The 24,599-nt window shown below is 51.1% G+C and overlaps 1 protein-coding gene across 7 annotated transcripts in view; it reads left to right on the top strand.

Moving 5' to 3' along the window:
- The first annotated feature begins 1,455 nt into the window (after window positions 1–1,455).
- Window positions 1,456–24,599, top strand: part of PTCH1 (patched 1) — a 66,097-nt gene continuing 42,953 nt past the window's right edge. For 2 of the 7 annotated variants that reach the window (XM_073228780.1, XM_073228779.1), the window contains exons 1-2: window positions 8,379–9,730; window positions 11,342–11,534. In XM_073228780.1, the coding sequence (XP_073084881.1) occupies window positions 9,533–9,730; window positions 11,342–11,534 (391 nt within the window). In that variant the 5' untranslated portion in view covers window positions 8,379–9,532. Of the gene's footprint in view, window positions 1,555–5,659; window positions 6,976–8,378; window positions 10,762–11,341; window positions 11,535–12,031; window positions 12,101–24,599 lie in introns of those variants that run through there. The other 5 variants (XM_036991166.2, XM_036991167.2, XM_036991168.2 and 2 more) reach the window with 5 other exon arrangements.

Below are 24,599 nucleotides of genomic sequence, written 5' to 3'. Positions count from 1 at the left end.
AGGCAAACACTCTGGAAACTTAGATGACCCTACTAAAGAATGGTATATCATCTTTTGGGGAGAGAGATAAATGTGGATCCCTACTTTTTTTGTTAATACACGTGTACATGCACACACATACACACACACACACACACACACACACACCTAATCATACCGTCTGCCCAGACCAGGTGAGAAAAAGCTGGCTCTACTTGAAGATCAGATAGCAAACTCTTGATAGTTTAAAGAAAATATCTTACTCTTTCCCCCACCCCTATCTATAATTCATCCTTACTAGTCATGTGGTCACTTACAGCAGCCCCTTTCCTCTGTGTGAAACAGTCTCTCCTGCAGGTCTGAGCAGATGAAATGTTAAACCTTTGAGGCAGGGTCTCTCCTGAACAGGACTTCCCCTTTAGGGCAAGAGGCTGAAGGCTGATCTGCAGGGCCCACAGCCCTTCAGTCTAACCCTGTCACCCAAGTTGGCCCGTTTGGGAAGGCAGCGTGGGTGGGACCATTTGGGTGGCATACCCCAAAAACCGCAGTAACTGGAAGTGGGGGGTAAAGGCAAATATCAATTAGTGATTCCTCAGCCAGCTACCAATCTTGGTTTCCAAGGGACTCCACCTTGGTTCCTCCAGCAGTAGCGGCTTCCCAGGGACCTCAGAGAGACACGACGTGCCCTGAGCGTTCCCAGGGGAGGCTTGTTATCTGCCCTGCCTCCCTGGCTGGCTGCCTCCCTGTCAGCCTGTGGGGCCCTTCCACCAAATGCTCCCAGCTTCCCTGGGCTTCCGTGGGAATGCAAGCGGGGCCGGGCTTTGAGAAATGTGGGCAGGCAGGGTGGCGGGGCTCTGCAGCGCCCCGCTTTCTCATAGGGCTGGGGATGCCGCAAGGCGCCCCCCGCTCCCCCAGCTGCGCCCCCGCTCCCGCGTATTCGAGCGGGCGGCCGGAGGTCGGCACGTCTAGTGTGTGGGGCGGGGGCGCACAGGTGGGCCGGCAAGGCGACGAGCGGAGCCCCCGCCCGCGCTGCACACACCCGCCGCGGGGCGGGGAGGGGCGGCGGGGCTCGCCGGAGCTCGCCGGCTGGGCACCTCCCAGGAAGGCGGGGAGGGGAGCGCCTGTTTACCCAGGAGGGCTGCGCTGATAGCACGTTCCTCGAGTTTACTTTGCTCTCCTCGAGTTTATTGTACAGGGGTAAAGTTTTCGGATCCGTCACGTGACCCTGACAGGTCCTGCCTGTGGCGCGGCGGACCACCCACGCCGAGGGCCATGGAACTGCTTAATAGAAACAGGCTTGTAATTGTGAGTCCGCGCCGCACTCCGCCGAGAGCCTGCGGCGGCCCCGCGCGCCGGGGCGCCTACCCTTTCCGTTCCCTTTGTGGAGACGGAGGAGAGGACGGAGACGAGGACGAACCCGGGGACAGGGGAGACAGAGAGACGCGCGGCGACCGGGCTACGCGGCGAGACGCGGCGGGGGCGCCGGGGGCGAGGGGCGGAGAGGCGTTGGTGTGAGCGCCGCGCCCCGCGTCCGCCCTTCGGACCGCGCGCCGGGCAGGGTGACGGCCGGCTATGGTGAGTGCAGCCCGCCGCCCCGCCACCTCGCCGCCTGCGCGCCCGGGGCGCGTGGCTGGGGCTTTCGCGGGAGGGGCGGCGGCCGGGGCGCGGGGCCGGGTGGGCTGCGCCGGCCCCGCGTCCTCCTGCTACTCGCCGCCTGCGCGCTCCGGGCCCCCTTCCCCGGCCTGCCAGCGGGCCGGGGGTCGGCCCGAGGGGCGCTCGCGGACGGCGTCGCCCGGGATCCTGTTCCCACGCCTGAAAGGGTCGCCACCTTGCCTTCCGCTCCTCGGCTCCCAAGGGAGGCAGGCAGCTGGTGCCGGGTGACAGCGCCCGGGGAGGCGCGGGCGGGGGCGCGCTCGGCCGGGCCTCCCGCCTGCGAACTGCGCGCGAGACCCGCGGGGGGCGGTGGGCGTCCGCCCTCACCCACTGCGGCGCGCGCGGCGGTGCCCCCCAGGGCCCGGAAGAACCACCTTCCCTAAGCCCGCAGCGCGGACAGGCCCCTCCCGCCGCCGACGGTGGGAAAAGGGCCAGGAGGGGCCCCGGAGGGAGGCGGCCACGTGAGGATTCTGCGCCCAGGAAACTGGGCGCTCTGGTGCCCAGCGCCCAGTGAAGAGGCGGGCGGTTGACCCAGGGCTGAGCGTGGCTGCAGGCAACCTGAGGTGGGCCGGGCCGACTCCAGCCCCTTAGACGTGGTGCCGACACTGGGCCCGCGGGACCTCCAGAGACTGTGCCCCTGGGGTGACATGTGCTGTGACTCCAGGTAGACATATTAACACCCCCTCCTAAGGTGTGGATGAGCCTTAAATCCAGAGTGTTCGGATCTCAATTACCACCACCTGAGAAGAACCATATGGCTTGTCTATGGAAGACACCCAAAAACCTCTTTTCCTTGACCTGGGAGGGAAGACCATCCTCTTCCTTTTCATTCCTCCTTCCTCCCTGGGGAAGGGAAATATAAAAGAACTAGACATAAATAATAAAGACACACAATTTGGGTGGCTCTAAATATTTAGGAACTGGATAACTGAGGTCTTGAACTACTACAATAGTCCTTTTTCATCATTCTGTGTGTGTTCGATTTTTTCTTTTCTTTCTTTTTTCTTTTTTGCTCCAGTACTTCAACATGCAATTAATTTGCCTCCACAAAGAAAGACAATGCTTTTGGGTGTCGTCCTTTGTCACTGTAACTTATTATTTCTGGGTGGTACCTCAGGATAAATTGTTGCCTCAGGTGCCTTGTGTACCCATGTTGTAAAACAAGGGGCTTTCAATTGTGAGTCTATGTGTGTTCCAGTTGTCACCCAGCTTCTTTCCACAAGGCTGTATTCCCCTTCCAGTCCCAAGATCTTTTTTAAAATGTTGACTCAAGGTGGACACCAATAGCCCATTCTCAGTTTGGGTATTAGCTTCACTTCACTCACTGTGAGTGAAGTGAGAAGTGTATCTAATTTTTTGGTTATAATCTAGTCGTAGTCTAACAAGCTATTTATATAGGAGTTAGCACCATTGGGAATTATAATTGTTGTGGGGGGAGGGAGATTTACAAATTGCCTCCAACTTTCCACAGATAGAAAAACTGATGAGGGAAATCAATATAGATCAAAATATCTTCCTTCCTGGTTTTTATCCCTCTCTCTCTCTCTCCCTCCCTTCCTCTCTCTCTCTCTCCCTCCCTTCCTCTCTCTCTCTCTCTCTCACACACACAAACACACACACATACCCACACCTTTTATTTTCTCCCGCCTCTACCACAGTGTATAAAGCCCTATTGAGACGTGTAGGCGTGATGTGTAAACCGGATTAGCAGTATGAAAGAAAGACACACAATAAGCTGGAATTGTTTTACTTCCCTTTCATTTCTCATGCCTATATCTCTAATAAATTTGTTGCTCCAGCAGTGGGTCAAAGGGATCATGTTGCTCAGCTTCTTTTTCATGCAAGACCCAATGACAGAGATCACTGAAATGAATGGCGTGCCTTCTGCCAAATGCAAAGCCTGATATTGATATAGATATATTAGTTGGGGAGATAGAAATGAGGCAAGAGAGAGATGGAGAAAAGAATGTTCACACTCTGGGTCTTTCCAGAATACATCTCTGTCCATTAGAGCAAAGTAATGTGGCTGAGAAGATAGAAGAGGGGGAAATCGATGTAAGGGTCAATTCTGTGTTTTCTTTCAAGTTCATTGTGAATATTTTCTCTGCAGTTGGTGACATTCCCAGCAAAAGAATACCAAAAGCTTTGGCACTACAAAGTCTAATTCCTCTTTTCAAGCTAATATTTGACCTGGAGTAATAAATGGGGCAGTTTCTGAGACCTTCTCAGGACATCTCCTCTCTGCCACCACCCCTCCTACCAAAGCGCACTGTAAGCTCAAAAAATGCCAGAGCTCCCGGATTTGCGCTGTAGACTCCTCATTTACTCCTTAATGGGAAGCTGCTCCCAATTCCACAAAAGGAGATCAGGGGTAATTAACAGCATTATTTTGACAAGTTGACTAGAGCTGTTCCCTTTCCTCCAGTTCTGGGAGTGGGAGGTGGTTGGGGTGGGGGGGGAGATAAGGAGGAAGCAGGAGGTGGAAGGGGAAGAGGGAGTCATGCTTAGGGGTTTTGCATTCTGTGGCTGCTGAATCTCCCCCTCCCAACCTGCCCCAACCTCCTTTTAGACTAATTTTCTACCATCACCTTTTAAGTAAATACAAACGCGCCAGTGAGAAAATAATAAGGTATTCTTAGGGAGCCGAATTGCAGTAGATGGCGGCATACTGGCTTGAACTGAGTCAAGATTCAACTCTTATACAGGGTACCTGCTTTGAACTGCTCAGACTCTGGGCCACCACTCACACCCTACACCCTGGGCTCCCCATCCGCAAAGAGCATATTATACTCTTACCTTTTCACCTTCTCACAGGAGTACTGTGGGATTTAATGGAATATTTGCAATTCTTTGCATTTGTGGAAGAGAGTAATAAGCTCAGTAGACAAAATTATAACATGTCCCCAAGGTCAAATAACTAGAATACATCTACCCCTTTATTCATATGTACTCTGTAAAAATCAGCTAAATGACATTCACTTGTAAAGACCCATTTAGGTAGATCTGAGAAAGGAGTGAAAAGTTAAAATCTCACTGGTTTCTCATGATTCCACCAAGCCCAGCTCTTTGAAATTGCTTATCATTGGAATGTCCAAACACAAAGGGCAGATGTTTTATTTCAGTGTCATCATTTGGATAATCAGATGTCATATTTGAGATGTGTGTGGCATGGCCAAGGATATTTGAAGTAATGGAGCAGAGAAGGGTGAAGGTATGAGGAAATCATAAATTTTAGGAGCTTAAGGAATCCACTTTAAAACTACAGACTCCGGTTGAAGTGTTGGATCATGACAGGGAGACTAAAATGACAATTGATGCATTGAGATGAGCTTTACTTGGAAAGGGGAAATGGAACACTCCAGCTGTTGCCCCAGAGATGGCCAGCAACTCCTGCTGGTTGAAAAGGCCCCAAGTTCTCACTTATTTGGTAACTCTCACCAGGGAAGCCACTCTGCCGAAGAGGCATTAAAAGGGCTGTCTTCCCAGCAGCCACCTTCCATGCCCGGCTCCTCCAGCCAATCTCATCTCAGGTCTACAGAATCCTTGTGGTTAGTGGAAGTTTAACAAACCCGGTGTGGCGCAGCGGTCCCCTGCACAGGGCATGCATATTAAAGCCGACAATGCTTACAAATGTAAATAAGGGCAGATTGATTAGGAACAACATTATTGCTGGGAATGTCGCACTCGCATGCATCAGCAATGAGGCAAATTGGGGGCAGCCTCAGCCCTGACCACCCAAGTTGAGCAGGCTTTTATTTTTACACTGGCTCCTCTTCCCTTTCTTAAAACGTTACAGAAACAAGGCCAATTAGATCCTCAAAGTAATTCATCTCTGTGTATGAAAAAAGCAGACCACAGGGGAAGTGCCGGTGGGGGTGGGGAGATTAAGAGCGCTTGTTAGGGCCCAGCCTGGGGATTGCGTCCGGGAACCGGTGGGTAGAGTTTACAGGCTAGGACAATTGTCTGAGATGCTGAAAAGTTAACCTATCAAACAGCAGGTGTGGGGGCTCAGGGTGGTGAAAGACCCCGAGATCAAGGTTCGAAACATTTCGGAATGAAGTCAAGCCGAAGAGATGGAGCCCGAGTGGGAAAGGCTTTGCCACTGAAATGGTGCGCTTGCAGCATTGTGTGGGTGTAGTAGGGAACCATTATGTGTACGCAGCCTGGAATTTCATTTTAGAATTCCATAATCAAGTAGCTATAAATAAAAGATTGGGATGACAAAAATTAATATTTGGTCTAAGACGTTATAAAGAAATTTGAAAAGATAAACATCGCAACCTGTATATGGCTCAGGGTTACATACAGATTGTATGTTGCCATACAGCTCGCCCCAAATAAATATAAAAAGACCCACGTGTAAAACTAGGGGCTCCACCTCTAAGTCTTTAAAAAATAATGTCCAGAGGCAAGCACCAAATGGTATGACCTAAAACTTCTGCAAGAACTGTTCAGTAAAGAAAGCTAGAATAATAAATCACCTATTTATGAAACATCATAAAGATCAGATGCCGCTCAAATATCACACTTGGGTCTGTGTTGAGCCCAGTGTTCCCGCGGTATTATTAATGTGGTGTCATTGAACTGTGCTCGCCTTCCCTTCTGGATTAGCGGTCCTTCCCACAGCAGCGCACAAAATCACGTGCTCCTGCGAAGTTTTGAGTTTTGAATTTCCGCGCTGGCCGGGACTCCGGCCCTCCCCCTGATCTCGCGAATACCCCCAGGCACTTTTATTCTCTTTGTCTTTCTTTATTCTACGGGACACCCTGCCGTTCCCAGGGCACCGCACTCGTTCTGCGGGCTCCGGATTCAGGGGGCAGGGCCTCCCAGGGAAACCAGGAAGGAGGAAAAGCTAGAGGGAAGGTGGCGAGGCTGGCTGAGTGGGGAGGAGAGAGATCCGGGAGGAGGAGTAAGAGGTGGAAGAGGAGGGAGGATGCAGAGGGGAGGAAAGGAAGGAGGGAGGGGAGTCGTCGCAGAGGAAGGAAGCGGGCTGGTAGGGCTGGCGGACAGGCCCCCCGAGGGAGCCGCGTGGGCCGCCCGGGTGGCCCGCGCTTCTCGCCACGACCGGCTGGGGTCCGGGACAGCGGGAGCCCGGCAGCTGAATGGGAAGGGCCCCCTGCGCTCAGCCATTGGCTAGCCGCGGGGAAGACGCGCGGGCATTGGGCAACGTAAGGGGGCCGGACCGCCTTCATGAATGTACTACGGCGCGTCCGGCACGTCCTCCGCGCCGGCGGGGCGCGAGGCTTCCAGGGCTAGCAGAGGCCGCGCCGGAGAAGTGGAGCCCGCCCGGCGCGAGTCGGGCGCAAAGAGTTCCCTACCTGCTCCGCCGAGCCGCGCGGCGCGGTAAGTCCGGCGCTGGGACGCGCGCGCGCGCCCGCCGGGCCCTGGGTCACGTGCCCGCGTGGACTCCGCCCTCTCCCCGCTCCTCCCCCTTTCCCTCCATCTGGGTTTCTTTCTCTCCTCTCCTCTCCTTTCTTCTTTTTTTTCAATGAACACACACCGTGTGCATCTTAAAGCCACAGTGCCCCATTTCACGGCTTCAGCGGGTTTCTTGCTGCCTCCGGTGCCTCTGCAGTTCAACCCGGTTTTTAAAAAGGGAAAAAGCAAATACTAAAATGAGGCAGAATCGAGGGTTTGTGGGTCTGGTCCCTGTCTCGGCGAGGAACTTAATAACTTGCACACGTAAGAAAAAAAATTCCACTCTCCAAAAAAGTTATTTTTAAATTAAAAGCGGATCTGTATAGACAACTTAATCTGTCTCTGGCCCCAGGATCCACCGCAGAGGGTGGTGTGTTTTCTTCCCCATCGGGAAGCGAATCACCGGGATGATGCCTCGGTGACACTGGTCGCAGTGTCTGGACAAGTCCTCGCAATCAGCCCACAATTTGTTTTGCAGGAATCTAACATCAAAGCCTTTATTCTACCTTACGTCACGCAATTATTAAATATAACAGAATGCGTACCAGTTTGGGGGTGGGGAACGTCTTAAAAAACACTTTACATAAACAAGGACATGCAGCTAATAAAAAAAGGGGGGGATATCCAAATGAATCCAAAAATAGGAAAACTTTTCTTTTTCAAGGAAATAATTCTGTTCGGACTGTTAAAAAGATTTTTTTCTCTTTTATATATACCACATGAAAGATTACAATAAAAACGTCTCTGCCTCCACGAGACTGCTTCGGTGTGTAGACTCCACGTTTATAAAACACTGACTCCTTCAAACCAGGATTGTGCTGCCTTGTTTTTTTCTTTTTCTTTCTTTTTATTTTTTTTTGGCGCGGGTTTGGGGGGGGGGGAAGGATTTTAAGAAAGGGTGGCTTTTCCCAACCTTCTTACTTTCCTCTTTAACTTTCCATTTTGTTTATCTTAATGCGAGGCGTTGTTCCCCGCAAGAGCCTAAGTCTTCTCTTTAGTTAGAAAAGAAATGAGAAAAAAAAATCTGGCACACACTGGCGCACTATCCGCCACCCTGTCATTATTGGTGCAGGCCTGGGAATTCATGCTGGACCTCCCAGTATTCGCTGCAGCTTGAGGCCAAGGTGCCTCTGAAAGGGTTTTCTTTGAGTAATTTCAGAAATTGTTTAAGCGCTTTAAAAAAATATTACATTTCCCCCGTGTCTATCGCGAGGCGAATGTTCGTGGATGTATGTGTGAGCGTTTGTGTGTGCGTGCGCGCGCAAAAGGCTTCTTACAAAAAGAAGACACTGAAAAGAAAAGGAGTAAGAAAGAAAGGAGGGGGGAGCATTCCTTAATGGAAGTATTGCATGCGAGAAGGTTGGCGCTCTCGGAGGCTCCCCCCGAAGCCGGGGATGCACACACTGGGGTTGCCTACCTGGGTGGTCTCTCTACTTTGGTGAGCTGTTGCTAAGCAGCTAATAATAGTCATGTTTGCTGAGTAATTTCTGCCCTCCGCGAGCCAATCGCGTCGCAGAAACCCAAGCCATCTGACAGCCCCGGGGGCGGGAGCTCCAGCCTTTTTCTCTTTCGCTCGATCTCTCCCCCTCCACCCCCTCCCCTCCTCTTTCTCCAAATGGAGAGAGTTCTTTTTTTTCTTCTTCCATCTCATCTATTGAATCAAGGAGCTGCTGCGGCCGCTGCCCGCTGCACACACACAGAGCGGAGTCCCCAGGTCCCGGGAGCGAGAGAGGCGCGCTGCACGGGGGCAGAATGGTCCAGCGGGTCGGAGAGGAGCCCAAGAAAGCAGAGTCCGGGACCAAGCAGCCACCGCGAGCCCAGCAGCCCGAGCCCGAGCAGCCTGAGCAGCAGCTTCAGGAACCGCCACCGCCAGCAGCAGAAGCCGCGGGAGCGGCGGCGGCGGCTCCCCCGGCCCGGCAGCGCTGAGACCCACCGGGCACCCACGGACCTCGCGGCGGCGACTCTGCGCTCGCCCTCCGCGGCCGCTCGGGAGCGCGGAGAGACGCCGAGGGAGCCCTCGAGGCCGGCGGGAGCGGCGGGGATTTGCTGGCGCTTTCTGCAGTGAAGGGGTCGCAGCGCGGGGCGGGGGGCGGCTAGGGGAAGTCGGGCACAGCGAGGAGCGCCCCGCCAGCGGCCGGAGGACAGGCTGGCTCAGCGCGCCGGCTCTAGACCTCCTGAGAACTGGATGTGGGCAGCGGCGGCCGCAGAGACCTCGGGACCCCCGCGATGTGGCAATGGAAGGCGCAGGGTCTGACTCCCCGGCAGCGGCCGCGGCCGCAGCGGCAGAGGCGCCCGCCCTGTGAGCAGCAGCGGCGGCGGCAAGTCTGTCCACCGGAGCCCCAGCCCGAGGAGCCGGCGACCAGCAGCGTCCTCGCGAGCCGAGCGCTCGGGCGCGCCGGGAGCCCGCAGCGGCGGCGGCCGCTCACCGGGCCGCCCGGGAAGCCTCGGTGGCCGCGGCTGCGGCGACGGCGGCGGCGGCAACATGGCCTCGGCTGGTAACGCCGCCGAGCCCCAGGACCGCGGCGGCGGCGGCGGCTGCAGCGGGATCCCGGGCAGGCAGGCCGGCGCTGGGAGGCGCAGACGGACCGGGGGGCTGCGCCGCAACGCGGCGCCGGACCGGGACTATCTGCACCGGCCCAGCTACTGCGATGCCGCCTTCGCTCTGGAGCAGATTTCCAAGGTGCATTTCAGACTCTCCTCTCCTCCCACTCTCTCTTCCCTCCTCTTCCTCTTTGGGATCGCCCCAGCCACACGCACGCACGCACACACACACGCACGCACGCACACACACACGCACGCACGCACTCGCACACACCTCTCCCGGAAAAGCGGCAGACAAGTGGGGATTGAAAAATTCAAACCCGCCCCCCGGTCCTGGGAGAAAAGGGCTGTCTGAGGTCCGCAGGGGGTGGAGGGCTTGCGCGCGCGCGCGCGGGCGCGCGTGTGTGTGTGTACACGCGCCCTCTCCGGCGTGCCTCTTCCGGAGTCCCGGAGAGCGGGCCACAGTGGACCACCTCGAGGGCGGCTGCCGCGCAGCACTGCCTCGTGCCCCCTGCCCCGGAGCCCCCTCCTCCCGCGCCCCTGCCCCTATTTGCAATCTAAACTACTGTAATGGTGCCACATTTCTAAACGTCGTGGAGGGGGAGGTGGAGTGGAGCGAGGCGGAGGGAGGAAGAGGGGAGGGAGCCGAAATAAAGGTGGTTTCCTTTTTTGGCAGCCGGTTATGCTTTTGTTGAGCATGAAATCTCTGCTGCCTTAAAAATTCTCCTTGTAAGAAGGCATCTCCCCTCTTCTTTTCCAGCGTTTGAGCCATTTCTTCCCAGAGACTGGGGGAAAGGGAAAGTTGTAAACAAATTGCCACCTTAAGTCCGCGATGCGGGTCTGCCTAGCAGCCGGGTTCATTGTGTTTACGAGGCTCGCTGAAATGTGTGGAATCCGGGGAAGGCGAGCACCCACACGGGTGCCCGCCGGGGAAACGCCGCTGCCGGGAGCAGCCAGCGCCCAGCCAGGACCCCCGCCTGCGACGGCCTGGGCCCTTCCCCGGTGCGCTCGGCTGTCCTTTACGTTTAACCAGAAAGGAAGGGCGAGGAGGGAAAGATCCCTGTGGCTGCCCTCTTCCGATCACAAATGTTGTCGTAAGTTGCAGATGGCTGCCCCACTTCCTAATTCAGCTCACACAGCGTGTCCCAACGCTATGGAAACACATCCCAAGTGAGTTCGGGCAACCGCGCTCACCACGGGGGTCCCCACTACCACCACGCCGGGCGGGCGGCATGCGAGAGCCCGCAGCACAGTGCTCGCGGGGCGCGCTCGGCCCCCATGCCCGTACCATGCCGGGCACCCCGAGAGAGTGGAGGACGGGGCAGGACGTGAGGGGAAGGGAGCCCTGGTTTGCTGGTTCTTAAATGTCGGGCTCCGTGGCAGGGCTTGCGCTGCCCCTCCCTTCCTAGGCCAGGTGAGAACAGCGCCTGTGTTGAGTGACCTCCGAGCCTCGGATTCCCCTTCCCCCTTGTATTTGCAGCCTCACCCCCAGCACCTTCAGGTCGCACTAGGGGACGCAGTGCAGGCCGCGCGCGGGGGCGACCCCACTGTCGCCGACGTGCCGCTCCCACGCCGCAGCCCGATTCTGATTTAGGACCAGGCCCCCTCAAGCCGCTCGCGTGCCCGCGTCCCGGCCCCCGGGGCACCCCCACCGGCGCCGCGGGATCCGCGGGCGGGTGCGCGCAAGCGGGCGTGGGCGCGCGGGCCGCGACTGCCCGGCGCTCACTCCTCCCTTCTGCTTCATCCTCAGGGGAAAGCTACTGGCCGGAAAGCGCCGCTGTGGCTGAGAGCGAAGTTTCAGAGACTCTTATTTAAACTGGGTTGTTACATTCAAAAAAACTGCGGCAAGTTCTTGGTTGTGGGCCTCCTCATATTTGGGGCCTTCGCTGTGGGATTAAAGGCAGCTAATCTCGAGACCAACGTGGAGGAGTTGTGGGTGGAAGGTAAGAGACCGCACGCCCGCCCCGGGCCCCTCGCCTTCCCTTCTGCCATCTGATGGAGATAGTGCCAGCGCACACCTAGACCCTCCGTGCGCCCGGCGCGAGCCCCCTGCCCACACCCGGGGGGACTGTTTATTGTTTGGGCACCTGGCCGCGGGCCAGGCCCTCCCGACAAAGGCCGCGCTGTAATCTCCTCGGGCGCTGCGCCGGGCTGGGTGTGGTGGGACCGCGGCGAGGGCGGGCCGGACCACTCCACGCGGCCGGGGGCTCGGGCCTGCCGCCGCCGCTCGCCTGCGCCGCGCCTTCCGGCTCCTGGCTCGGGTCCTCGGCTTCCCGGCTACCCCCCAAAACCCCCTCACCGCGTCCGAAGGGGAAGTGGGGGCGCAACGAGAAAGGCCACCCCTCCGTCGGCAGGGAGTGCGCGCGCCCCCGGCGGCAGCGGCCGGCGCGCTAGGGAGGCCGGGTGGGGGGGAGGGGGCGGGCGCCGTGCGGGCCTGCGGAGGAGGCGGCGTGTGTGGTCCTGTTTTTGGACAGCTTTCAACTCTGGGGGAAAAAACATTTGTCTCAAGGTACAAAAAAAAGGGGGTGTGGGGGAGGAAGGAGCTGGAAAAAAACCCAGTAAAGCAGGACTGGAACGCATGTTTGCAAAGTAGATTAATGTGTCCGCGCGGGTGGGGGCTTTTTTAATGTAATTATTCTGGGGGAAGGCTACGTTTTGCAGGGTGAAGGAAGAAATGTGTTTTAAGAACGGGGGTTTGGAGGGAGGGAGGGGCCCCAGGAGCTCTCCATGGGGCTCTGCCGGTCTTTTATGCACATTCCTCAGTTTGGGTGTTCTTGAGCCTTTTATGAAATGTAGTTGTAAATTTAAAATAGACCCCCACCCTCCGGAAACGTTTGACATTCTTTTGGTGACACCGGTTTCTTGTTTGGGGTTTCTTTTGCTTTTATTATTTTCTGTTGGTTGTTTTTTAATTCTTTTTGGAAATAGCAGTGTTGCTATTTTGGAAACATTTCTACCCCTAAACCCTGCCTGGGGTATCTCTTAAACAATGGGATGGGAGGAACGGATTGGGATTATTACCTGTGTATTTCGAACCAGAAGATATGGAGCATTCCCAGTGAAAGCTACCTAAGACAAAATTGGGAAGCCTAAATTACCTGAACAGTTGTGGCGAATGATCCCTTTCAGGATGCTGACCTTAGAGTATTTTCTTAATCTTGCCCTATCTGTGAAGATTCAGCGTTCAGTGTTTTGCAAGCCTGCGGTGGCGTCTTTGGTTGAGAAGTGACAATTAAAATAATAGCCCGAATAATTAAGACCAGAAAACATTCTTGCCTTAAGTAGGTTGGTAACTAATACAAGAGTGTTCTTTGGATTGAATCCATGGGGTAACAGTCTGCCCCACGGCAGCATGGCAGTGTGTCTGGTAGGTAAGAGAAGGGTGCTATTGATCTCATATGATGTCCTAGCTACAAGTTTACCAAGTGCCGCTAACGTGCCTAGCACTGTATTTGGTGCTGTGAGGGTCACAGAAGCCTGTGAGACACTCCCGTGCACAAACTCATTCGCTTAAAACTGCTACAACTGAACGGACTTGCACTAAATTTGAGCTCACAGCTGAAGTGGGCTGTGAAAGTTAAATGGAAAAACAGCAAGAAAACCCCCCTCCAAAAGCAAAAAAACAAAACACACACACACAAAAACACAACCCTCCATGGAGGTGGTAAGGCAGATTAGGGCAACCTGGACAGAGAGGAGAGGAAGGAGGAGGGAGTTGGAGGTGGTAGCTCAAAGAAGGGGTGAAGCAAAGGCCCAAGATGGGTGGGGCCCCTGGGGTAGTGGGAATAGAGTTTCCTCACTCAGGGGGCCTGGACAGAAGGACTGTGGTTTGGAAATAGAGTGACCGCTAGACTGTAGCTGCCAGGGCTCTAGGGCAGAACAAGAGATGAACAGAGGGGACTCCCAGCTCTGTGCCTATGTTCATTTTTTACACTTTGGTGCCGATGGTGACCAAATTTTTTTTGGTTTGAACAAGACTTTTAGTAGACCTTTAATAAGTTTAAAGAGAAGTGATGTGGCTTATTTTCTTAACGTTCTGTATTTCTAGAACCAACTGTGTTTCTGCATGACACACTTCATCTCAAGTCCTTTGGAGGAGAAACATGCTTAGCATATTGTCACCAGGCTCCAGCTTAGTTGAGCCTGAGTTGGAGAGCATCAGGGAATGGCACACCTGAGGCCAGACCCATACGTTTGGCCTCTGGGCTACTCTTCTTCCTGTTTCTGTTTTGGAGTTTGGGTGTGGCTAAATGTTATTTACTCCTTACTGTCACTTACTGAGCAAACTACCATTACCATCTATATATGTGTGTGTGTGTGTGTGTGTGTGTGTGTATATATATATATATATATATAATCAAACATGACTCAATAAAGTAGCTGTCTGTTATAACCTTTATTTTTATAACCTGATGGCTTCTGTAATGTTTTTATATATAATGGGAATTATTGTCCCATTTGAGAAACCCATGGGTCCTTGTTCACTTCATGTTCACTTTGTCTACTGATGACTTTAGTCAGCCAGGTGTTCTATGCCTTTTTGATTTTGTTTTGTCATTCATTTAGTCATTCATTCACTGTGTCCTAAATTCTTCCCCTGCAGAAGGAGCAACAGTCTCATAAATGCAGGTGAACCCAAACAGGGGAGCCACTGTACCATTTTATAATTTTGATTTAAATTCCAACTAGAGGTAAAAATGAAGAGGTCTTGTTTGTGAGCTAGTGAGTCTAGTGTTCACGTCAGCAGTAAGCAGTGTAAGCACTTGCTTTTGGGAGTAAGACTTACCTGCTATTCTAGACTATAGTGGAGTAAAATGAGTAGCAACTTGGAATTTAGGTTAATCTTGTACTGTCATCTCTTAGATAAATTATTCATCACTGTCAGCAAGAAGTCTGTTAGGTGGTGTTTTAGTGGAGACTGTAAATGTTCTGGGCATATAAAAGGGCGTTCACTCCACTAAACAAACCAAATGAATTGTGTTGCATATTTTCTTGGTTAAAAAGCAACAAAAGCAAAAAAAAAAAAGCAACAAAAGAGGGGAAAGCATAAGAGATTTTAAGGGGAAAGGAATTCTGAGGGTCAGTTTGGAAAAATGCTATTTCTCCTGTGATTAAAAAAATGACACACAAACACACATACAGGCCTACTATGGGTATCCTTGTATCTGCCAAAATGTTATCTTTTTAATATAGCCAGCAAATTAAAGGGATCCACTTGACAGGTTGTATTTTTTATTTGACTTTCATGCTTTGTGTGAGATGCCTGGGAAATGTGGCTTTATAAAGACAGTTTGAATACATGGGCCACAATGTGTAGACTAATAAAGCTAGATAAGGAAGATCCTCTCATATATTTTTTATGGCATTGGTGATAAGAATTCTTTGATTCTATTAAAAATAGTCACACAATGATTGCCTCTTCAGGAACTGTCAGTGTACATCAGACACTAGCTCGGGTCTTATGGTTATAGTATTTGCGATTCAAAAATGTCCAATCTAGCTCACTTGTGAGTGGAGTCATGAGGTTTGGTAAGAGTATGTGGAATAAGGTAGTGGACATCTGCTGTTACTAAAACACATGCTGGTGGCAGCAAGGTCGGGGAGAGGCTAATTGTCATTTAAAAATAAAATGTCCACTCAGCACTTGTTGCCAGTATGCCTGCTCTGTGCCAGGCACTGTGCAAGCTCCAGAGTGGTGTTGGTGAAATGCCACCGTCCTTGCCCACAGGGAACCTCCCCCCAGCAGGCACACAGACCAGTGGCTGGATGGCTGGATGGCAGGGCCGCCTTCCTGGACAACCCTGAGGGAGGAGGCCCGAGCCAGGCTCAGGAGCTAGAGAGGTGGGGTGGTAGCCTTCCATGCCCAAGGAACAGCATGGGCAGAGGCTCAGAGGACAGGGGTGTGGCCTCTGGGAGAACTCCCAGCAATCTTGCCTTTGGTTGGGACCTCAGGTTTGAGGTGGGGGAGCCTTGAGGCTTGGAGGGTCCAGCTGCATGACCAGAAGATCCCTGAGGTGGGCAGCATCTGCCAGCTCTTCCATTAGTGGTTCTGCTTGTTTCATGATTTGCATTGCACGTTTGGCCTCTCAAGGGGAGCCCCCTCTGGTCCTGGAGTGCTTTGCCTGGGCCTCACCCTTCTGATCACAGAAAGGAAATGCCTTATTTTTAATCTTGCCCGTTTCTCTGTTTTCTCTTCCTTTTTGCTTATCACTTTCATCCTCCCATCTCCCTCAATATCTACCCCCACTCCAACCCTCTTTCAGACACAGGTTTGTTGTCAGGACTCTCCAGTGACTGAAATGTCATTTATTGCTGAGCTTTTTTGTTTTGTTATTTTTCTCAAAGCTTGCTCAGCCCCTGGCCTCCTTTACTGCAGAGGGTTAACAGCCTTGAAATGAATGACTCGTTCTTGCCTTGTGTTGGTTTGTGATGTCTCGGGAGGCCAGCATCAGGGAGGAGGACAAAGTTGTGACTTTGATTTTGCTCTTTAGAGGAACATCCGTATTTTTATAATGTCTGCTTGATGTCTGCAAGTGCTTTAAATTTATACCTTGCTAGCAGCACCTTCAGTGTTCTTGGCCTGGACTCAGGCAGGCAGTTGTAGGAGATGACTGAGCTCCACCTCCTGTCAGTTCAGAGCAAGGCTTCTCACTGGGGCCCAATCCTTCTCTGCTGGGGGGTGTCCTAGGCATTGTAGGATGTCTGCCAGCACCCTGGCCCCCACCCACAGGAGGCCAGTAGCACTTTCCCAGTGTGATCATCAAAAATATTTCTAGGCTCTGCCAAAAGTGTGTGTGTTTGTGGGCGGGGTAGGGGGGTGGAATGCACAAAACCGGCCCAATGGAGAATCATTTCCTTAGTTAATAGATTCTGATTGGAAGACCCATCCATGCCATGTAGATGGGAAGCCTTAATGTGATGGAGATGGGGCTGCAAATGCATTTACCAGAGTGCAAATAAGTTTTTTGCTTAAGGAGATAGCTCTCCCACCCATGCCCTGCATTTACTGACCCAAGAAACTCATTTTTTGTGTGCTAGCAATTAAGCTTTTTACTTCTCTTAGAATTATGTTAAATATCAAATAGAAGGCACCGTGACAAGTTGAGAGTGGTGGGGACAGGGAGAAAGAAAAAGCTTATATCTGAATGCCTTTTTCCCCCTTTGGGTAACTTAATTTTGCAGAGAAATCTTGTTGCATTTCAATAGGCTGCAGGTTTTTAGCATGAAGATAACTGTGTAAAGCAATAAAAGACATCACTGGACTAGTTCATGTTGAAATAACAGCTCCTTTCAGAAGCCTGTGTAGGGCTTGAGCTCCTTGGTGGTCTTGTTCTCCAGATGTTGCTGTCACAAACCACTTTTCCCCAGGTGCCCTCCCGCAGCAGGACCAGAGGGACAGAGGCATGTCTGCCAGAAAGGCCATGTGGGCTCTGCTTTTACTGCTCTTTCCAAGGCTATTACCCATTTGTGACTTTCAGGGCTGTCAATTTGGGTGCATTTCACAAGGGACAGAAAGACAGAATGAAATGCAGCTCCTTGGTTCCCTATGCACTTAAAAATTATTCTTAAAAATTAAGAATACGTTATTAGGTAGTTATTGATTCAATTGTAATAATGGGCACACACTCACAGATGGAAGCAGGTATGGCGTTTCTTTCATACCTGGGGGAAAATGACTGAAAAATTAACACCCAACAATAATTGCTTTAAGAATATCACACAGCCTCAGTGCCCTCTCCCCAGGGCAACTGACCCTCTGAGTCCTCCACATCTGTCTCCTGCTGCCACTCTTGACCCTCCCACAAGTCTAGAAGCCAGGTTGGGAGATGGGGCGCCTCAGATACATGTAATGCCGCTTGGAGGCCTCAGAAGATGACAGCTTCCAGATGTATGAACCGCCGGATCCATTTGTTTGGATTATGCACCACAGCTGATGGCGAGATTAACGCTGGCTGATGGGCTAGGGGAGATTTGTCTGGTTTCCACAATGCCGTGTTTATATTTCATTGGGATTTCTCCTTGAGAGCTGACCTCCCCATGACCCCTGGAGCTGTGTCCACCCCACTTGGGCCGAGCCGCAAGTGGTCTGCCCTGGTCTCAGATTGGGGGCCACAGTTCTGCAGCAGAAGGGGCTGCCTTTCTGTCCATACCCCTTCATGCTGGCAATCTGTCTACCCAGATTTAGCCACTGAAGAGCAGTCTTTTCTAATGGGTGTGTGGGGAGGTTGACTTCAAAAGGGTTTTGTGTTTTGGGGTTTTATTTTTTTGGCTTTTAAAATAAATATGAAAATATTTTAAAATTATTTTCAAAGAGACCAGATGTAATAGGGGCCATTTTGCAGAAATACAGCATTTTAACTCAGCACAAAAAAAAGAAAGTTTAGGGAATTCCAGCTATGTGAGACATCCCTAAGCAGTCGCCGCCATACCCTCTGACTGTATTGCCATGATAGGCTCTCCTTTGCCCCTCACTGGCTGCCAGAACCTCTTCTCCTCCCCCGACCCCACACCTTCCTTCCACCCACCTACTAAGTGCCCAAATCACTTCCTCCCACTGGATCTCTGGAGTTACTGGTGTGAAGTCTGAAATGGTAGTAAATCTAGTTAATCATAAACTGACAGGTGGGAATTAGGAAGTGTATTATTTCAAACCAGCTGCGGGAGATAGATACTAGACACAGAATTGCTGTTTGCATCCTTGGGGTTCTTACCTCGCTGAGAGTTGGTTCCAAGACTGCTCTTCTACAGGGTCTTGTCAGCAGAAGCTGTGCCTCCCTGTTGAAAAATGCTGACATTTTTACTGACTTTCCAAGTAACCTTAGATCCGTGGACAAGCAGAGTGTGAAATGTGTCTTGGTCCCCTCTGCTTAATGTGCTGTGTGAACATGGAAGCATTGGGCCACTTATCACTTTGGAGATGGTGGGTGAAGTGCAAGCCACAGCACCCCGCCACAGGCTCTCTACTTCAGGCTTTCCGTAGACAGAATGCCCACCAGAGCCAAAGGAGCACGGAGCTTGGATTGACATGGGCACGGACAGATTATCCACACGTTGGCCCACAGTCCACAGCATCCGATGGCCACCCACAGGAGGGGCCCAGAGAGCACAGGGCTTTGCTCACGAAGGCACCAGTGGCAGTTCACGGGAAGGATGCTTGGGATTTTCTCAAAGGGAACCTTCCTTGGTTACACAGATGTCAGCAGGGTCATCGAAATATGAACACTTTTATTGCTTGTTCTCTGAATTTGGGTGCTTTATAATAACATATACTAGACTTTTTTTCTCTTAAATTGCATTTAAGGTTGTTTTTTTCTTTATAATATTGCAGTTTTTCTATGTGTATCTTTAGGTTTGACAGAAATAATCAGCTTTCTGAAACAGTAGTGTTCCCACTGACACACTGCTTGAGGGTTGCAAGGATTTTTAGGAGTTTGCTTTACAGAGAGATGCATCCTGTCTTCAGTACCTTCAACAGACTGTCCTGTTGTATTTCGGTTCAGAGCATAGTTGGAAAAACAGCTGTCATGTGTTAGGAAACTGTGTCATTGCTGGGCAGTCCAGTACCTGCTGATGAATGACAAGTCTAGTGTTGGAGAGATTTATAATATGGTGGCAGGACCTCATTTCTCATCCAGAAAAACGCAGGTGTGAGTTGGCCTAAGAAGTTCATGCTGCTTGTGGGTCCCAGAGCCCCACTGCCTAGGAAGGTGAGGCTAGTGAGAAGCGAGGCTCCATGCCATAGCACAGCTTTCTTTATTGTTGTTAGAATAACTGGAAAGAAAACAGTAGATTTCCCCAATTTATCCACCAGGATAGTTTTCAGTCACTGATGAAACATGTACAAAAGTAGGCAAAAGGAACACCTTCTGGAGCTGGACTTTGTTAAGTCAGTGTGTATGATTTTTTTCCCCCTTAAATCATTGCTTAAGGGCTTCTGGCCCCTAGCTCAGGAATCCTGCCCAAAAATGCCAGATGTATTACACAGTCAAGTACTGCAATGTAAACACTGCGCTGTGCCATGAGGCAGGGTGGTCCATCTCCTGTTGAAGAAGCGCGGGTAGCTGGGAGGGGCAGAGGGGAAAGGCCTCCGCTCGCCCTGAGCACAGTAGTGGTCCTGTCATCTGTTTTTGGCTGCGCCATCAAGATTTGGAAGTGCAGAAACCTGGATGAATTAGTACTTTGGACTGGCCCAGAAAATGACTTGTGTTGGGATGCCAAAGAGAGCAAGATGTGGCTTGGATAATGTTGCTTCACTGGGTCAGATAAGTTTATCAAATGTTAAACAGAATTGGGTGGGAAGCTGATAGGAAGAAAGCTTTTGTCTTCAGGGTAGCAGCTGTGAGCATCACACTTTGATCCCATCACTGTGAGAATTCAGTCGGAAGGTGAGTGACGCAAGGCTGGGAGAGGCCAGCTTCCTTCACGGCCACCCTTGCCTCCCAGTGTCTGAGAACGCCTGCTGGGTTGATGCACCTCTGGTGTGCAAACCGATTTATCACAACACTGCTCTGGTGTTTCATAGTGCTGGAGGGGAGCCCAACTTTGCAGCTTGTTCCCAGCTACTCCATTTAAGTAAAGAGTCTAATAATGATCCTTTGGAGGTCAAAAAGTAGCTGGGCACTTGGGGCCACCCCTTTGATAGAACATGCTTCGCAGTGCTGCAAGGCAGTTCAGGGACATGGCAGCCCAGATGTTATCTGTGCATCCAATAATCTAATGCCAAGCAAGTAGTCCTTAAATGGACTGAATTCAGTGTTTTAAAAAATGAATATAAGGGTATTTTGTGCATTAGGAAATAGGGTTTCAAGTTGAGTTTGGGTAATTGTTTTTTAAAAACCTGCAATAATATCTCCATTTAAGAAATCCATTCTTTAGCAATCTGAGAATATTGCTTTAAGAAACAGTGATGATAAAAACAGAAATTTTGAGTTTAAGGATAATGTATACTTCTTGATACACTCTCTCACACTTCCCCACCACTTTTTTTTCTTTTTTAAATTCTCCCGTCTTACCCACCCCTATTCCTTGCCTTCTTTTGCTCCTTTAGAGGGGAACCCAGAAAACTTCACAAAATTAGACATAAATATTATACAGTGTCTTTTTAAATAGAGCTGTCAAAGAGCGAAAATAACAGAAGAATTTTCCCTAGTTGCCTCAGAAATATTTCTCTCTTCTCACCTGATTTTTTCCCCATGAGGTTCATTCATTATTGTAGTAAGTTAAAAAAATGGTAACTTCAATTCCATCATTTTAGTCCACGCATAATCCAGAAAAATATCGCTCATGTTTATTTAATACCTTGCTTAATTGCAAACAGAGCTTGCAATTTGAGAGTCCTGGGATTAGGACTAAATATCTATTAACTGCTCTTTCTAGAGATTTGGGGAATAGGATGACCCTTTTTTTTTTCCTTTTTTTTTTTTAATAGGCTACAGTTTCACATGGCTCCTAAAAGAAATCTCTCTCCCTTTTTGTTCCCCACACCAATTGATTTATCATTTTGCTTGCAAGCAGATCCAGAATGTTAGGGCAAGAACACACTCACTTTTTTCTCGTAACTTTTTTGTTGCGGACCGAAACCAGTTGACTTGAATAAATTTTTCTGAGGCCTGAATGTAGCCAGCAACGTGGAAAAATCTTGCCATTCAGGGCTGTCTGAATGTACATTTCAGCCACACAGTAAGCCGCATTGGCAGGCACTGGACTGCCAAATACAACCATTTTTCGCAGCAGCGAGTTAGACAGGTGATTAGCATAATTAGCCCCGAACAGCTATACATATGGTAATGCTGAGTGTGTAAATGCCAGCTGCGGTGTAAAATTTATGTCAGGGGTCGGCAGGGCTGTGCGAAAGTATTGTGTTCCAGCTGCAGGTCAGGGCCGCCAAAGCTTACCTCCTTTTCTCTAGTTGGTGAATACGCCAAACAGAAGAGAAAGAAGTATAACAGATCCGGCTTTGATTGAACAGCTCGGTTCTGTGCAAGAGGGACCATTCTGTAAAACACGCACACATGCACACACTTGCAGAAACCCCATTACTTTCTCAGCAAATTGTGTTGACTGCGGGGTCCCCAGGAGTGGCGGCCAGGAGCAGGGTTTGAGTAGGAGGGGAATGGGCCAGATGATTTCCAGGGAGGAAAATTTTCAGTCACAAAATTTGTAAAAGGAGTCAGAATCCTTGCTTTTGTTTTTTTCCTAGACTCTTCCCCCACCCTGCCTCACACCATTCCCTCCACTATTCTTGCCCATGTGGTCTTCCTTCAGATTAAATGGAGGAATCCCCCCTGGATGAGCTGGTGTCTGTGCTTTAGAAGAATGGGATTCAGGAGACCGTGGTGGAGGTGTTGGCATTGAACATAATATAAGGCTCCAGCAGTGTGACTTCCTGCCCACACTGCTTGGCTGGTTTTAGCAAAGGGCTAGAAGTTTCTTTGTATTTTTCTGTGGCAGCTATGCTTACCACCACTTACCACCACTATCATGAGACCCACTAAATTCTTTTTGGTAAGAAAAGAGTAAACAGCCGGGAAGGGCTCCTTCCTTGGAAATGCCTGAGGCAGGAATTTATTCCTATGACAAGTTCATGCATTTTGTGCTTGATGTTGCCAACCCCCACCTTTTTCAGTTGGTGGCTGTGGGGAGTGTTGGTGGTGACAGAATACAATTCACACCACGCTGACCCGGTGATGAAACTTCCTCACAGCACCAGGGGGTCCTTATGCATCAGCCCCTAATCCAGCTAATCCTGATGGCAACAAAATCATGAGCGTGGCCCCCAGTGATGTGCATGTCCCTGCACATATGCAGAGGGAAGGAGGGGTGTGGGAGATAAATTGGACCTGCATGATGTTCCACAGGGGCCAGGGAGCCTGTGTGCAAAGGGGGGACTTGCATTGTCTTCTCCCAATGTGTGTGCTCAGTCGGGAGGCCAGTGAAAAGGGCACAGGCTGCGTAATGGCAAGAAGACTGTTCAGAGTGGAGAGGTGGTGATGTCAGCCCAATGGAAGCTGGGAAAAGGGGACTGGGCTTGATGCAGTGCACCAGCCTGAACACTGCAACAGAGAGCCCACGCCCACTGCCAGACAGACACTCGTTTTCATTGTTGGGTTATTTTCTGCTTTATTATTTTAGTGGAGACTTTGGAAGGCCTTAACTAGAAACTCAGAACTCCATATCAGCATGCTGTGCCTGGTCCCTACGTTCTGCTGCCTGGCTCAGCATGCCGCTGTATGTCAGCCTCCCAGGCTTGTTCGGCCCCTGCAGAAGGATGGGAGTAGGGTTTGCATCTGTCTATAGCTTGTGGCTTTTACACTTTCAGGTGAAATCATGGCAGACCTGGGATATTTCAGGGACAGAGCCTCATTCAGCCTGCCTCAGGCAGAGTTGACCACAGCCCCATTTGCCACGACAGCCAGCAGCCGGTGGAGAATAGGGCTCCCAACAGATGCAGTCACCCTGGAAGCTGGTGGCCCTACAGGAAGCACCAGGGTGGGAGCCATGGCAGGCAGCAGGTCCAGTGTGGGCTGAGTCCTGGGCTGACCTGATCGTGTCCGACAGGGCGCACGGACAGCTTCAGGGGAAGCCATTCAGAGGCAGCACCCCGGGCGGTAACAGATGGCTCCTCAAACAGCTGGTGTGGGGGCTCGAAACCTCCTGTTTCTGCTGAGCGACCCTCCTCATCGCCCTGCACTGCCTCTGAGGAGGTGTAAGGAGGTGTCCTGCTCTTGTCTTACTTCTATGCCTTTCATCTCACTGGGCTCACCTGTGATTCTAGCCTTTTCCCAGCCAGGCCAAAGTCCCACAGGGAGAAAAAGCAGCCCAGAAGCCTGAGCAGCAGCAGGCTAGTCATGAATAAAAGAGGGTAGGTGGAAGGGTGACTCAGACTCACAGCCCAGATTTCAGCCAATGTCCCAAATTACAGAATCTTCTTTTTTTCAGTTTAGGAAATGAGCCCATGCTAATAACTTTGCAGCTACACCCTGTTCGAGATTTGTACTTTTTTACTCTCACAGTAACAAATCACAACACTGAAAGAAGGACCTGACGGATGGAGCTAAAGGGGAAAAGAAATCTCTCTGGAGGCTGTTAGATGATTCACAGAATTAATCAAACGCAAATACTCTCTGTGCATATGCACAGACCCCATTTTCCTAATTGGACTCTGAGTGGGTACTTTTCAGGCTGAAAGGGTCATTTGTTTTGACTGATTGACTTTTCGAGGCCTCGGGGAGAATTAATATCTTACACAGATGACTGCCTGTTCCCAAGGCTCTGTGTCAAGGCTGTTCATTTATTCCTCTGACACACTGAGTGTGCGCATAGGGAGTACGGGCAGTGGGCGGTGCCGCCCTGAAAGGACTTGGACTTTGCTGGGAAAAACACTTTGGTTGGTCCCTCAGGTCATCTGTATGTGGATCATAATGAGATTTTCCTGAAAGCTTTTTGCATGAATGCTGCAGGCCTTGATTGAGTTCAGGGTGCAAGGCTGTGCCGAGGACATCTCTGGTCTACCCTGAATTGAGATAACATTGGCCCAGAGGTGCACACCCCTGGGAGACGGTCTCCCACCCATGCTGGCCCCTCTTCACCTTGGAAAACCATCCTTGGTTTGATTTGGGGAGGAAGGGATTAGCAGAGTTTGATCAAGACCATCTTTGAAGAAGTGATGCTTTCTATCCAGCTCTTTCAAATGATTGGCCTAAGCCTCAGATTTCTGGAGAAGGTGGTAGAATTTGCAGGTAGAGAGGCATAGGGCCTCTCCTTTTCTGTGTGCCCTCATCTCTCTTCCCCTCTAAAACAGGCCCCTCTGGGAACCAGAAGGAAAGTGGGGGCCTGTCCCCTGCTGCCCATGGGGCTCTAGTGAAAAAAAACTCTCTCTTCAGTGGCGGTGAAAAATCTGGGAGGCAAGGCTGTCCTTTAAAGAAAACACCAGTGCTTGTCCTGCATGATACTTTGCATTCTAAAAGCTCCAGTTGTGAGCTTAATACAGTCTGAAATGTGGAATTGAC

Source organism: Manis javanica, chromosome 2 (assembly GCF_040802235.1).
Source record: "Manis javanica isolate MJ-LG chromosome 2, MJ_LKY, whole genome shotgun sequence".
In the NCBI taxonomy this organism is placed as follows: Eukaryota; Metazoa; Chordata; class Mammalia; order Pholidota; family Manidae; genus Manis; species Manis javanica.
Note: the sequence above shows the minus strand (reverse complement) of the source record. Positions and strands in the feature narration are given on the sequence as shown.